The sequence below is a fragment of the Tupaia chinensis genome, unplaced genomic scaffold (genome assembly GCF_000334495.1).
Source record: "Tupaia chinensis unplaced genomic scaffold, TupChi_1.0 Scaffold000126_2, whole genome shotgun sequence".
In the NCBI taxonomy this organism is placed as follows: domain Eukaryota; kingdom Metazoa; phylum Chordata; class Mammalia; order Scandentia; family Tupaiidae; genus Tupaia; species Tupaia belangeri.
In genome coordinates this window covers 2,294,104-2,308,147 of record NW_006159594.1, presented here as the reverse complement: position 1 = coordinate 2,308,147, position 14,044 = coordinate 2,294,104, and the positions used below count along the sequence as shown (strand labels likewise).

Sequence of the window (14,044 nt, the reverse complement as noted above, 5' to 3'; positions counted from 1 at the left end):
CGGTGGCTTAAAACTCAACGCCGGGCCCGTGTGCGTGCGTGCCCAAGATCCCGAGAGGAGAATGGAGGAGAAGGGATTGCGGCGTGACCATTCCCCCTGGGGGGTGATTTCTCGCTTTCTGTCTCTATGTCTCTGTCTGTCTGTCTGTCTGGCGAGAGCACGCGCCCTATAGCAAAAACCTCTCCAAAAAAAATTCATTTAGCCTGATCCAAATTGCAAGTTATTGTATCATTATTTTTTTTAAAAATTTGCTTTAGGGCATGTACATTTGCTGGATAGAGAGACAGAAAAGAGAGAAAGAAAGAAAGTTAGATAGTAACTCCCTGGGGTAGGGTGGTGTTCTCCTCTCAGGATTTTGGCCATGCACGGACACACTTGTACCAGCATGTTTCTTTCTTTCTTTTTTCTTTTTTTCTGAGAGATTTTTGCTGTAGGGCACACTAGACAGATAGACAGAAAGTGAGATATTACTCCTCACCCCAAGGGGTGACCACGCTGCAGTCCCTTCTCCTGTATACTTTCAGGATTTTGGGCACTCACGCACACACACCCAGCATGAATTTCAAGCTGCCAGATCTGGGCCCTGAACCATGGTCAGCCATATGGGAGTCCAGCACCTTAGCCACTACAATACCCCCATCCAGCATGTTTATCAAGCTGCTGGTACTGGGACTCAAACCGTATAGTCAGCCATGTGGGATCCAGCCATGGCACCATGCCACGGCACCACGCCACTAGCTGGCCCCCCAAGTGCAGTTTATTGATGTGCCTGACTCATTGCTCTCTTTCTAGTTTTTCTTCAAAGCTGATTGCAGAGGAATTTAGGTGGAGGCCTCACTACTCAAAAACTGTGGTCCCCATACCACCAGGATGAGCGTTACCTAGGAGCTTGGAAGATTGACTGTCTGGATTACCCCAGACATGCTGAGATTCATCTGCATGTTACAAAGATTCCCAGGTGATGCATATCCACTTTTTTTTTTCTTTAAAAAAAAAACTTGCCTGAGGATGGTGCCAGCAGGTAGCATGGTGATTAAGGGTACTGGACTCCCATATGGCTGACCGCGGTTTGAGTCCCAGACCTGGTGAACCTTGCTTTCTCACTTTCTCTGTCTCTATTACTCTGTCCCTCTCTGGTCAAATTAAAAATAAATAAATAAGGGACCAACAGTTGGCGTAATGGCTATGTCACTGGACTCCCATGCAGTTGACTATGGTTCGAGTCCCAGACCGGGTGGCTTAAACTCACACCAGGTGTGTGTGTATGCGTGCCCAAGATCCCGAGAAAAGAATGGAGAAGGGATTGCGGTATGGCCATCCCCCCGGGGGTGTGATTTCTCACTTTTCTCTTTCTTGCGAGCACATGTGCCCTATAGCAAAAACCTCTCAAATAAATAAATAAAATTAGATAAAATAATTATTTAAAAAATTGTCTGAAGGTACATATGCTCACCAGAGAGAGAGAGAGAGAGAGAGCAAGCGAGCAAGCACCCCCATCGAGGATGGTCACACCACAGTCCCTTTCCCTCCATTTCTCATACCTTTCAGGATTGTGGGCATGCACACACGTGGGCCTGAAGTATTTTTCACGCTGCTGGGTCTGGAATTCAAACCACACAGACTGCCATATGCAATCTGGCTCCTTTGTTCACTAGGCCTCAGGGCTGGCCTGCATATGCAGTTTGAAGTTTGGAAAGCATGGAATATGTGACTTCATTCATTCATTTATTTTTAATTTGATCAGAGAGGGTCAGAGGAAAAGAAAGAAAGTGACTCAAACCGTGGTCAGCCATGTGGAAGTCCAGTGTCCTTAACTAACACACCACCTGCTGGCCCCAGTATGTGTGACTTCTAAGGTCCATCTAGTTCTGGAAGTCTATGCTGCTATGAGAGACATGTTTAAGCAGTTATTATTTACCCTTGTCTCTTTTCTTTGGGAGAGGTTTTCGCTATAGGGCGTGTGCACTCGCCAGACAGACAGAGAGAGACATAGAGACAGAAAGCGAGAAATCACTCCCCAGAGGGGATGGTCACGCCGCAATCCCTTCTCCTCCATTCTCCTCTCGGGATCTTGGGCACACATGCACACGTGCCCGGCGTGTTTCAAGCCACCGGGTCCGGGACGCGAACCACAGTCAACTACATGGAAGTCCAGCAACTTAGCCATTACACTAACCGCTGGTTCCCTACCCTTGTCTCTTACTGTTCTCTGTGTGGCCTTGGACAAATCACTTGACCCCTCTGTGCCTTTGTTTCTTCTTTTGTAAAATGGTACCTCTAATTAACAAAATGGTACCTCCAATTAACAAAATGGTTCCTCTAATTAACAAAATGGTACCTCTAATTACAAAGTTGTTTTGTGGGGCCAGCAGGTGGCGTGATAGTTAAGGGCGCTGATCTCTCTCTACTGTGGTTTGAGTCCCAGATCTGGTGGCTTGCTTTCTCACTTTCTCTCTCTCTCTTTTGCTTTCACTCTGTCCCTCACTGGTCATATTAAAATAAGTAAATAAATAAATAAAAATGAAATAACTCTTTAGAAAGGAAAAAGCATAAAGAATTGTTTTGTTGCATACCTGGCAAATAGTGCTCACTGCACAGAAGGTGCCGTAGAAGTTTTAGCTGTCTTAATACTGAGTATGCTGGGGCCAGCAGGTGGTGTGGTGGTTAAGGCAGCTGGACTCCCACATGGCTGACCGTGGTTCAGGCCCCAGACCTGGCAGCTTGCTTTCTCACCTTCCTTTTCTCTGTCTCTTTCTGGTCAACTTCAAAAATATATAAAAATATAAATGGAACCTTTTCTGCCTGTCTGAGTAAGAGGTCTGGAATTTTAGGCCTGGAGGCTATTGTTCTGAGCAGCTTGAGGCCTCCACCGTTTTAAGACCCCAGGAACAGAGTGGGTAGCATCTCCTCCCAGCACTTACTCCTTATGTGACCCAGCGGTAAAGCTGCCTAGAGAATAGATCCATGCTTTCCCCAGGCCGCAGCAGGCTGTGCGGGGGTCCCAGCTGGTTGGAGGGGCTAGAAGAAGATTTCAAGATCAGAGTTGAGGGGAAGCCTGTGGAGAGAGGTGGGAAATGAAGACAGCACAAATGTTGTGTAAAATAAACAAGCATCTCTTATTATTGGACAGTGTGTGGGGGAAGGTCTGTGGCCTGGTCTCATGGCACCCAGAAAACGTTAGCTGATATCAGATGGCTCCTGTTAGCTGCAAGCCTGGTGTCTCCTCTATTCTCAGGTGGGGTGCTATGCACTCTTGCTTGTCTGGGGCCTTGGGTCACATTCTGTGCACACGTCCCTCCAGGGCTTCCAGCTCAGCCAGCACCTCCTTGGGCAGATCCTGGTTGACCTGCTCTGTCAGGTAGCTGCGAATGTCACGAACCTCCTGTTCCCAGAAGTCCTTGGGGAGCGAGAATAGCTGAGTGGTGTCAATGGCTCCAAGACCACTGAGATCCAAGGCTCCTTCCTTTGGCACTAGCCCGATGGGTGTCTCTCGGGCACTGTCCTCCCCTTCTAACCGCCGGCAGATCCAGTCTAGCACCCGAGCATTCTCCCCAAAGCCTGGCCACAGGAAGCGGCCTGCCTCGTCTCGCCGGAACCAGTTGACATGGAAAATGCGGGGCAGCCGGGCCCCCTTGCGTTCCTCCATGCTCAGCCAGTGTTCCAAGTAGCGCCCAAAGTTGTAGCCAAAAAAGGGCCGCATGGCAAATGGGTCATGCATGATGACCTTCCCTGTGGAGGAGAGCAGGATGGGTAAGGAATCTCCCTCCACACGGGGGAAGAGAAGGGCACCCGTATCCAAGCTAGTGGTACTTGTAAATGGATCATGGTTCTGCAGTATGCTCAGGGAAGGTGAAGAGAAGGGGTGGAAGAAAAGCGAGAAGAGGGGGTAGGGCTACTGAAGACTCCAAGGGTGGGCAGGAGGAAGGTCTGGCTCAGGAAGGGTGAGAGGAGGTGATATGCATACACAGGAGAGGAAACAACGGTGAGAGCGCGCACCTTTGTGTTCAGCTGCAGCAGTGGACTCGGAGCGCATGGCGCTGCCCACAAACACCCCGTGACGCCAGTTGAAGGCCTCATACACCAGGGGTACCCCTAGAACACCAATGAATAGGGTCAAGGCAGCCCTTTTCTTTGATCCATACTGCATCTCTTCTGGTGATCTTGACTCCTTGTCTCTTTCTCCTAGGCCCTTAGCTATCCCATTCTCAGCTCCCAGGCCTCCCTCTAATTTTGCTTTCACCAGGGGAGAACTCTGGAGACTGACAGCTATAGCCTGGGATCCAGGCTGAGGCTCCCTGAACTGTAACTACAAGGGAGGTGGACCCTGATGGATAATTAGACCTTTTACCAGGAATGCATGGGGCCCATATGTTGTCTACCTTTGGGTCTGCGGCCTCCGAAGATGATAGCCTCAATTGGGACACCCTCTGGAGCCTCCCAGGCTGGGTCCATGATAGGGCACTGGCGAGCCGGGGCACAAAAGCGAGAGTTGGGATGTGCACAGGGCTCCTTGTCACCTGGCAGAGGAAATACAGTCACTTCCAAGATCACGTCCACCCCAGACATGCACAGGTGCACATACACTTGTCCAATTTCTTTTTTGCCTTACCAGCTGTCTACAACCTTGAGTGATAAAAGAGCAGGGAGAAGGAAGCCAGGACACCTCCCCCAAAAGATCAGGTTATTCATAATGGTGTCGCCAGCTGAGCAGTATGAGAAAGGAGTGGAAGAGGAATTAGGGTTCAGTAGGAAGCTAATGTTTATGCTAAACTACAGGCACTTGGCACTGACCAGGGTTCAAGAGAATGGCATAAGATTATAATTATTTCCCTCCAGAAACTATTGTTTTTAATTGCCAGAGGGAACATGTGCCCACCAGCGAGGCAGAAAGAGAGAGGGTAAAGTACCTCCTAATGGGGCATGGTTGTACAATTCCTTCTTTCCTGTTTGTCCATCCTGTTGGGATTTTGAGCACATATGCACCTGCACCTAGCATGATTTTCAAGGTGTGGGCCAGGATTTGAACTGGGTGCTCAGCTGTCTGGGCTACAACTCTCTCTCTCTCTCTTTATTTTTTTTTTTTGCTATAGGGCACGTGCGCTCGCCAGACAGACAAGAGAGAGACAGAGAGACAGAAAGCAGGAAATCACCCTCCAGGGGGGATGGCCATGCCTCAATCCCTTCTCCTCCATTCTCCTCTCGGGATCTTGGGCACGCACACACACGCGCCTGGTGTGAGTTTAAGCCACCGGGTCCAGGACTCGAACCGTGGTCGACTACGTGGGAGTCCAGCGACATAGCCATTACACTAACTGCAGCATTTCCCCAACCTGCTGGTCCCCCCTTCCTCTTTTTTTTTTTTTTTTTTTTTGAGAGGTTTTTGCTATAGGGCGTGTATACTTGCCAGAAAGAGAGAGCCAGAGAGACAGAAAGCGAGAAATCACCCCTCAGGGGGATGGCCACACCACAATCCCTTTTCCTCCATTCTCCTCTCATGCGTGCATGCACACATGCCTGGCATGAGTTTAAGCCACCAGGTCCGGGACTTGAACTGTGGTCGACTACATGGGAGTCCAGTGACATAGCCATTATGCCAACTGCTGGTCCCCGCTACAACTCTCTTAACCACTAGGCTATAAGGTCAGCCCATCTCCCAGAAACTATTTATTTAGGAGATTATTATTTATATCAACACCCAAATATAATGCAAAAAACTGAGAATGTCAGGTTAGTTTTTCAGACAATTGCCCTTCCTTTAGTAAGTGGGGGAAGACAATCTCCTGAGCTATCTAAAGCAAAAAGGAATTTATTTACTTATTTATTAAGTAATTATTTATTTAACTTTATTTATGTATTCATTTTATTTTAATTTGACCAGAGACACACACACACACACACACATACACACACACGGAGAGAGAGAGAGAGAGAGAGAGAGAGAGAGAAAGAAAGAGAAAGAGGGAAAGTGAAAAAAGCAAGCCACCAGGTCCAGGACTTGAACCACGGTTGGCCATGTGGGAGTGTTCAGCGCCTCAGCCACCATACTACCTGCTGGTCCCTGGAATTGATTTCAAAGCTGACAGAATTATGGTGATTCCCCTGGGCCTGCTTAGAACCTGATGGAGTGGTAGGGCTTGAGGAGCCCAGGTCAACCTGGCAACTTTAGGTGTTCCAGGAGGGACTGGGACTACTCAGTAGCACATGCGTGAAGCCCACTATGGGGTCCTGAATGGGCACAGTGCCCGCCCTGATGGAGGTTGATGGTCAGATTTGGGGGTAAGGGAGCCACAGAGTCAACATCCCCACCCTCTCTTAACCCCAGCTCTTGCTTTCTCTCTCAGACAACCACTCTTCATCAGCCCCCAATGTAGGACCCTAACACAGGGTATTGTGGGGATTAAAGCTGGGCACGAGATGCCCTCGTTATACCCCTACATTCTGAGATGATGGAAGGGTTGGGGAACTAGCCTGTGGGGAAGGTTTAAAGTTTCTTGGATTTCTCAGTTGGGTGGGAAGACGGAGGGGGGCTTAATGATGGTGTTAGAGAAGATGAAGGGTGATTAGGCGGGGAGGCTGTTAAAGTTGAATATAGGCTACAGCAACCACAAGGCCACCCTCCCCTGTCATGCTGTCCTTTGTTCCCACCCCTCCGTGTCTGGGCTCTGATGGCAGGAGGCTGTGGAAAGCTGAAGGTCCAGAGTGCAGGTTGGGGGAGGAGTGGGGCCCTGAGGCACCCAGGGTAATGACAGTGTTGAGAAATGAGCTTTTCTGGGAAGAGTCTAAAGCGCAGCTCTGATTTAGTTTATAGAAGGATTGGATATAAATGCTGCAAGGCTAAGGAAAGGGTGAGGACAACAATAGTGATCTTTAGTCAATAGTTATCATACGGGGGCCAGTGGGAGCCAAGTGGCAGGAGGAGAGTTGGACTAGAGGGGGAGGCAGGTTTCCTTCCTTCCTGCTGGGTCAAATTTTATGGATTGTGCTTGAGTCCAGTTCCTTCTGTAACAATTTTTTTTGAGAGGGTTTTGCCTGAGGGTGTGTATCTGGGGAGAGAGAGAGAGACACAGTAAGAGGGGAAGTGAGAAATCACCCCCGGGGGGATGGGGAGTGGCTACACCGCAGTCCTTTCTCCTTTCTCCTCCTGGGATCTTGGGCATGCACGCACATACACCCAGAGTAAGTCTGAAGCCACTGGGTCTGGGACTCAAACCGTGGTTGGCCGTGTGGGAGTCCAGCAACACGAGTGCTATGCCATCTGCTGGTCCCAACATTTTTTTTTCAATTTGCCAGAGGGCATGTGCACTTGCCAGAGTGGGGTGGGGGGGGGAAGAACCAAAGTACCCCCCATGAGGAATTATCACTCTGCAATCCCTTCTCCATCTCTCTCTCCTTTTGTGATTTTGCTTGTACATATGCACACACACCCAGAGTGTCTCTCAAGTCACTAGTCCAGGGCTCGAACCCTGCAGTTGACCATGTGGGATCTGGTCAGCTTAATCATCAGGCCATGGGCTGGTTCCCTTCTGTAACAATTTCTTTTTTTTTTAAGGTTTTTGCCATAAGGCGTATGTGCTCTCTGGAAAGATAGACTGACAGAGACAGAGAAAGGGAAGGTGATAAATCACCCCCGGGGGGATGGCCACACCACAATCTCCTCTCCTCTATTCTCTTGGGAATTTGGATATGCACAAACAACCAGCATAAGTTTCAAGCCACCAGATCTGGGACTTGAACCAGAGTTAACCAGGTGGGAGTCCAGCGCCTTAACCACCTCGCCACCTGCTAGACCCCTTGTAACAATTTTTTTTTTTTTGAGAGAGAGGTTTATGCTATAGGGCATGTGCACTTGCCAGAAAGACGGACAGAAAGTGAGAAATCACCCTCTAGGGGAGATGGCCACATCACAGTCCTTTCTCCTCCATTCTCCTCTGAGGATCTTGGGCACGCATGCACATGCACCTGGTGTGAGTTTAAGCCACCGGGTCAGAGACTCGAACCGTGGTTGACTACATGGGAGTCCAGGGATGTAGCCATTATGCCGTCTGCTGGTCCCCCCCTCACCACCATAACAATTTAAAAAATGATCCTTTCTAGGCCAACAACCCATGTCATGGTGGTTAAGGCAGCTGGATCCCATGTGGCCAACTGCACAGTTCATGTTCTGGCTTGAGAAACACACCAGAAGTGTGTGTGTGTGCCCAAAATCCTAAGAGGGGAGATGGATGAGAAGGGATTGTGGTGTGACTATCCCCCATTGGAGGGCACTTTCCCTCTAAGTCTCTTTCCAGCAAGTATACGAGTCCTCTGGCAAAATTTTTCTTTATTATTTATTATTATTATTACTATTATTATTATCTTAATTTGTTATAGGGAACATGAGCTCACGAGAAAGAGAGAGAGAGAGGGAAAGTGAGAAAGCGAGCCACCAGGTCTGGGACTCAGACTGCAGTTGGCCTTGTGGGTGTCCAGCACCTTAAACACCATGCCATCTGCTGGCTCCCTGGCAAAATATTTTTAAAAATCTTTTCCCTTTTTTTCCCCCAATCCAGCTTATATTTGTTGTTGACAATTTATTATGTACTTGGCAGTGTCCTAAACCTTTTTTATACATTTTATTTAACTTTTTAAATAATTATTTTATTTAACACTCTCTCTTCCTCCCTCCCTCCCTCTTCCTTCCTTCCTTCCTTCCTTCCTTCCTTCCTTCCTTCCTTCCTTTCTATTTGACCAGAGAAGGACAGAGTGAGAGAGAGAAAGATGAGAAAAGGAGAAAGCAAGCCACTAGGTCTGGGCTTGAACCATGGTCAGCCATGTAGGAGTCTAGCACCCCTAACCATCACGCCACCTGCCGACCCTTTATATTTTATTTGACTTAATCCTCCAATGCTCTTATGAGACAGTATAATAACTACCCTCATTCAGCTGATAGAAACAAACTTAGGGAGGCTAAGCAGCTTAGCCAAATCACAAAACCAGTGACTGTCAAAGCTGGGACATGAACTGCATGGGATTGGAAACTGCAAACAAACATAATTTCTGTGCCTCTCCAAGGTCCCACAGAGGGCTAGGGCTGTCAGAGCAGGCTTTTCCAGCATTACGGGTGGGCTGAGCCCTGGGAGCTGTGCCACAACTTCCCCACCCCACATACCAGGTTTCCAGGGTTTGCCCAGCCAGGAGGTCACGGTGACACCAGGTGGAAGAGGCTGGTCAATGCCCTCCCAGTACACACCACCATCGCTGGTCTCTGCCACGTTGGTGAAAAGAGTGTTGCTCTGGACTGTGGCCATGGCATTGGGATTGGTGGTAGCAGAGGTGCCTGGGGCCACCCCAAAGAAGCCATTCTCAGGGTTGATGGCCCGGAGTCGGCCTGTCAGAAGTGAAAGCAAAAACCAGGGAAAGTTGAGATGTCTGGCTGACAAAGGTCCTGTTTTATCCCTGTGTGCCCTGAGCTGGAGCCTAGATCTGACAGGGAGAGGCTTTCATCTCTGGGGTGGTTGGGCTGCTGCAGGTAGGGATGGAGCCTACTGTTCAGGAAATAAGGCTCTCACTGAGAGCTCACCCTGAACGGTGGAGAAGAGACTTCTTGGCTCTGGCAAGAGCACGGTCCAAGGGCTGCTCACCTTCGCTGTCAAACCTCATCCAGGCGATGTCATCTCCCACACACTCCACTTTCCAGCCGGGCAGTGTGGGCCGCATCATGGCCAAGTTCGTCTTGCCACAGGCACTGGGGAAGGCGGCTGCCACGTAGCGCTTCTTCCCTGCAGGGTTGGTGATACCCAGGATCTGTGCATGGCGGAGAGGAAACAAAGTCACCGAAGACATGGTCTGCAAGGGGAAGGAAGCTAGGAGTTCACAGGGATCACTGTTTATTCACTAAACCAGGTCTAGGGAGCAGCGAGGGGGAAGCCCCGACATTCAGCAGCCTGGAGCCAAGTCTTCGGGCATTCAGGTAGAGTCCTTGCCCACCAGCCTGGCATCGACAGGAGGCAGGAGAGGCTGAGGCAGACTGGCTAGGCCCCGCCCCTGCCCTGCCCCCACAGCTGCCCCAAGCATTACCAGGCCCTCACCAGCATGTGCTCCGCCAGCCAGCCCTCATCTCGGGCCAGCCGAGAGGCGATGCGCAGGGCAAAGCACTTCTTGCCCAGCAGGGAGTTGCCACCATAGCCGCTGCCGAAGGAGACGATCTCCCGCTGGTCGGGCACGTGGCCAATCAGGGTTTTCTCTGGGTTGCATGGCCACTGGCTCACCGGCTCCCCTGGGGACAATGGGGTCATGGGGCTACTGGCAGCGGCATCAGAAACTGGGGTGTCAGGGGCTAGAGGGATCAGGGATTGGGAGGAGATACTCAGAGGCAGTGGCAGTGCCAAGGGGTGGCTGAGGCCCCCACCTCATCATGCCCAGCAACTCCCATGCTTGGAGGTCCCATGCTTGGACATGCATGACTGAGATTTTTCAGTCTTGTGCAAACTGTTCTGTAACACAGCCTCACCCCCAGCCCAGACCGCTGATCTGGACCTGAGAGATGAGGTTTTCAGAGAAGACAGGTTCTTAGGGTCTGTAGCTAGGTAGGATTTGGGGTTCCCTCTGTGTTCTCCCCTAAGCAGGGCAGGTGCTCACCTTGTCCAGTCAGGGGCTGGCCCACAGAGTGCAGACACTTGACAAAGTCGCCATCTCCCAGGGCTTGAAGCACTGGTGTCCCCAGCCGGGTCATAATGCGCATGCTTGCCACCACATAGGCTGAGTCGGTGAGCTGCACCCCAATACGGGACAGCGGGGAGCCCACAGGACCCATGCTGAATGGAAGTACATACATGGTACGCCCTGTGGGGGAGAGCATCACCTTGGTGAAGGGTTCCAAACCTGTTCGGCTGTCGGTGCCCCTGTCTCTCTGTCCCTGCCCTGGTTACCCTGCATGCAGCCTGGAAACCGCTCGTCCACGGCTCGCTGGAACTCAGCTGGGGACATCCAGTTGCCAAGCTGCCCACGGGCCCCACCAGCCGGGAGGGGCACCGTGTCCCGCTGAGAAGGAGTTACAATCACCGTCTTGCTCTCTACTCGTGCCACATCCTTGGGGTCTGTGCGGGCCAGCCAGCTGGGGGAGAGGGATCATCAGGAAGATGGGGGCCAACAGGTGTTGCTTATCCCCACGCTCACCTTCTCGAGTCCAACTTTGACCCTAGGTCTTCTGTTGGCCTTATTTTTTCCCATCCTATCTCATCTCAGTCCCTCCCTCCAGCCTTCGTCCCATCCAAGGGGTGGTTCCCCAAGGCCCCAGTCCTCTGGGGGCCTCTATGCCTGCCAAAAGCTCCCTAAACTGGTGTATCAACTCTTCACTGAATATAAAAATACAGACCAGTCTAGTTCCTGAGTCTGCTTCCCCAGAGCTCCCATTCTTGTTCGTTCCACTGGGATGGTCTGGTTAAATGTGATTTTGTCTTGATGATCCCAGAGTTGCCTCCATGCAAGCAGCTGCCCCATCTCAAGGGCTGCTGGGCTCAGCGCTTACCAGTTATCGTACTTGGGGAGCTTTCGGATAAGGCCCTGCTGCTCCAGCAGGGTCAGTGTGGCAGCATTCTCAGCCTCGGTCCCATCACAGATGTGGATGCCCTCTGGTTGGCACAGACGGGCACTGCGCTCCACAAAGTCTCGAACCCCAGCAGGCAGCTGGCCCAGATCGCCACTGAGCACTCGAAGGGTCTGGATGCTTCGGCATGAGGACCAGCCCCAGGGGCTCCACCTGTGCCAGCTAAGCCTGTAAGAGAAGAAACCGGGAAGCAGTAAGCCAGCTGCTGTCATGGAAGGTGGACAATGGTGGTGGCAATAGGGGAATCATGGAAACCGTAGGCCTTTTGGGAATGTGCTAAAGTATGTCTAGGTACAGGCACCATGAAGAGCAGTTTGGACCTGGCTTGTAGGATAGGTTCAGGCCACATGTATCTTGTGGCCTTTATGATGCTTAGTGAGGGTGTGTCCTGGTCAGTGAGGGGGAAGAATGGTCCAGCAAGGGTAAAGACACATGCCTGGCTGTGTGGGGGGGGGATGTGAAGGGATGTTGATGTCACTGCATGCGTAGTCCCAGCCCATGATTGACTACGTGGTCAATGTTTAGAAATGAGCAGGTACCCTTTGACCCAAGTGTCGAAACGGTGACAACTTCAGTGTCAACTTCCTGTGTCTGGTGCTTGAAGCCTCATCCATTCATTTTCCAGTTTATAAGTTAAAATGCTTTCGTTTGCTTCTTCTTGTATGTATGTTGTAAGACTATGAAAGCCTCACACCAAGGATTCTGTGAGGTGGTACGGCCCTCTTTCAGGGGCAACTTTCTAGATCAGGGTATTTGAACAGAGAGTAGGTGACTAGATGTTGGGATCCCAGGCACCAAAGCTGCTGCAGCCCACATGGGCCAACAAGGATTGCATATTGAAAAAAAAAATTTTTTTTTTTTGGAGAGGTTTTTGCTATAGGGCATGTGCACTTGCCAGAAAGACAGAGAGAGACAGAGACAGAAAGTGAGAAATCACCCTCCAGGGGGGATGGCCAAGCCACAATCCCTTCTCCTCCATTCTCCTCTCGAGATTTTAGGCATGCACGCACATGTGCCCAGCATGAGTTTAAGTCACTGGGTCCTGGACTTGAACTGTGGTCGACTACATGGGAATCCAGTGACAAAGCCATTACACCAACTGCTGGTCCCGAAAAAATTTTTTTAAAAGAGAGATATTTGCTATTGGGCATGTGCACTTGCCCTAGAGACAGAAAGTGAGAAATCACCCCCCTCCTCCCCAGGGAGACAGCCATGCCACAATCCCTTTTCCTCCATTCTCCCAGGATTTGGGGCATGAATGCACACCTGGTGTGAGTTTCAAGCCTCCAGGTCTGGGATTCGAACCACAGTTGACCATGTGGGTGTCCAGTGATGTAACCATTATGCCATCTGCTGGTCCCAATGTTTGAACTTTTGACTGTATAGAGGTTGAATTGGGAAATGAGTCTCACTGGCTGGAGATCCTGCCTTGATTCCCAGGAGAGTAGGGTCCTTGCTCTCTGTCCTTTCATGCAGGGTCTGCTCTGATTGGCCTGGACCCAGGCTGGAGTGACCCAGAGAGAGCAAAGGCCAAGAGAGGGAAGTTACCCTCCTCTTGTGCCAAGGCCTCGCACCAGAAACTGCCCCACACACCCAGGACTGCAGGACTCTGGGCCGCCCCAGCTGCCTGTCCTAGAGGCCACATGCTGAGCGAGCTGTGGGTGTTGGCGGGGTGGAACACTAGGCTGCAGGAAGCTCAGACTCAGAGGGTGTCAGTCTGGGAAGGGAGAAAGCTTAGATCACAGATGTGGGCGCTCTGGCTTGGTCAGGGCAGACGCTGGGGTGGTTTCCACTGACCAGAGCAGGATGGATCCCAGGGTGCCCCTGAGGCAAGGGAGCTGGGATACTGGGGTATGGGGTCTGTTCCTGCTTCAGATGTTTTCTCTGAGCATTCGTTTAAAGGGCACAAAGTGGAGGAGAGCCTTTTCATCTGTAGCCTGGCTCTGGCTCTCTCTTGTGAAGCCCCCACATCTTCTGCAGTCCCCTAAATGGAAACTTCTCCTTTCCTCCCAAGACCACCCACAGGGCTGAGCAAGTGGAACTGGTTGTGGGAGACATATGGGGTCACTTCAGACTCTGGCGACAGAAGAGAGGAGGCTGTGCATAGGAGCTGCATGCAAGCAGAACAAGCCCAGGGGCTCCAGGCCTGGCCAGAGAAAGAAGCCAGTCAAGTAAGAAATGAAGGCAACTCGGCCCCTCCTCCCACCTTACCTCCCTCCCTCCCCCTGGCCCCAGGTCCCGCGGGCCGCGCCAGGCTTCCCGCCAGCCTCCAGTCTGGGGGAGGCCGGAGCCTCTTTAGGGAGCTCTCAGCTCATTCTCCCTTTAGACTGAGCCTATGCACCCTCGTCCCCAGGTCCCACTGGTCCTCGGAGCATTCTGGGGCGCGGGCGGGGGTCCCTGTGGGGTTTGATCGAGTTACATCTGGGAAGGAAAGGGGGATAAACGGAGACACAGTTCAGC

The 14,044-nt window shown here is 51.2% G+C and overlaps 2 protein-coding genes across 6 annotated transcripts in view; one reads left to right on the top strand and one right to left on the bottom strand.

Moving 5' to 3' along the window:
- Positions 1–14,044, top strand: part of NRL (neural retina leucine zipper) — a 39,109-nt gene that overhangs the window by 6,498 nt on the left and 18,567 nt on the right. For 3 of the 5 annotated variants that reach the window (XR_003548754.1, XM_014586300.2, XM_014586302.2), the window contains exon 1: positions 12,892–13,755. The gene's annotated coding sequence lies outside the window, so the exon portion shown is untranslated. Of the gene's footprint in view, positions 1–12,891; positions 13,756–14,044 lie in introns of those variants that run through there. The other 2 variants (XM_014586298.2, XM_014586299.2) reach the window with 2 other exon arrangements.
- Positions 3,093–14,044, bottom strand: part of PCK2 (phosphoenolpyruvate carboxykinase 2, mitochondrial) — an 11,376-nt gene continuing 424 nt past the window's right edge. The window contains exons 2-10 of the mRNA XM_006144535.3: positions 11,507–11,752; positions 10,908–11,092; positions 10,618–10,821; positions 10,068–10,255; positions 9,621–9,783; positions 9,149–9,367; positions 4,380–4,517; positions 3,997–4,092; positions 3,093–3,729 (exon numbers count right to left, since the gene is read on the bottom strand). Coding sequence (XP_006144597.1) covers positions 3,275–3,729; positions 3,997–4,092; positions 4,380–4,517; positions 9,149–9,367; positions 9,621–9,783; positions 10,068–10,255; positions 10,618–10,821; positions 10,908–11,092; positions 11,507–11,752 — 1,894 coding nt within the window. The 3' untranslated portion in view covers positions 3,093–3,274. The remainder of the gene's footprint in view (positions 3,730–3,996; positions 4,093–4,379; positions 4,518–9,148; positions 9,368–9,620; positions 9,784–10,067; positions 10,256–10,617; positions 10,822–10,907; positions 11,093–11,506; positions 11,753–14,044) is intronic.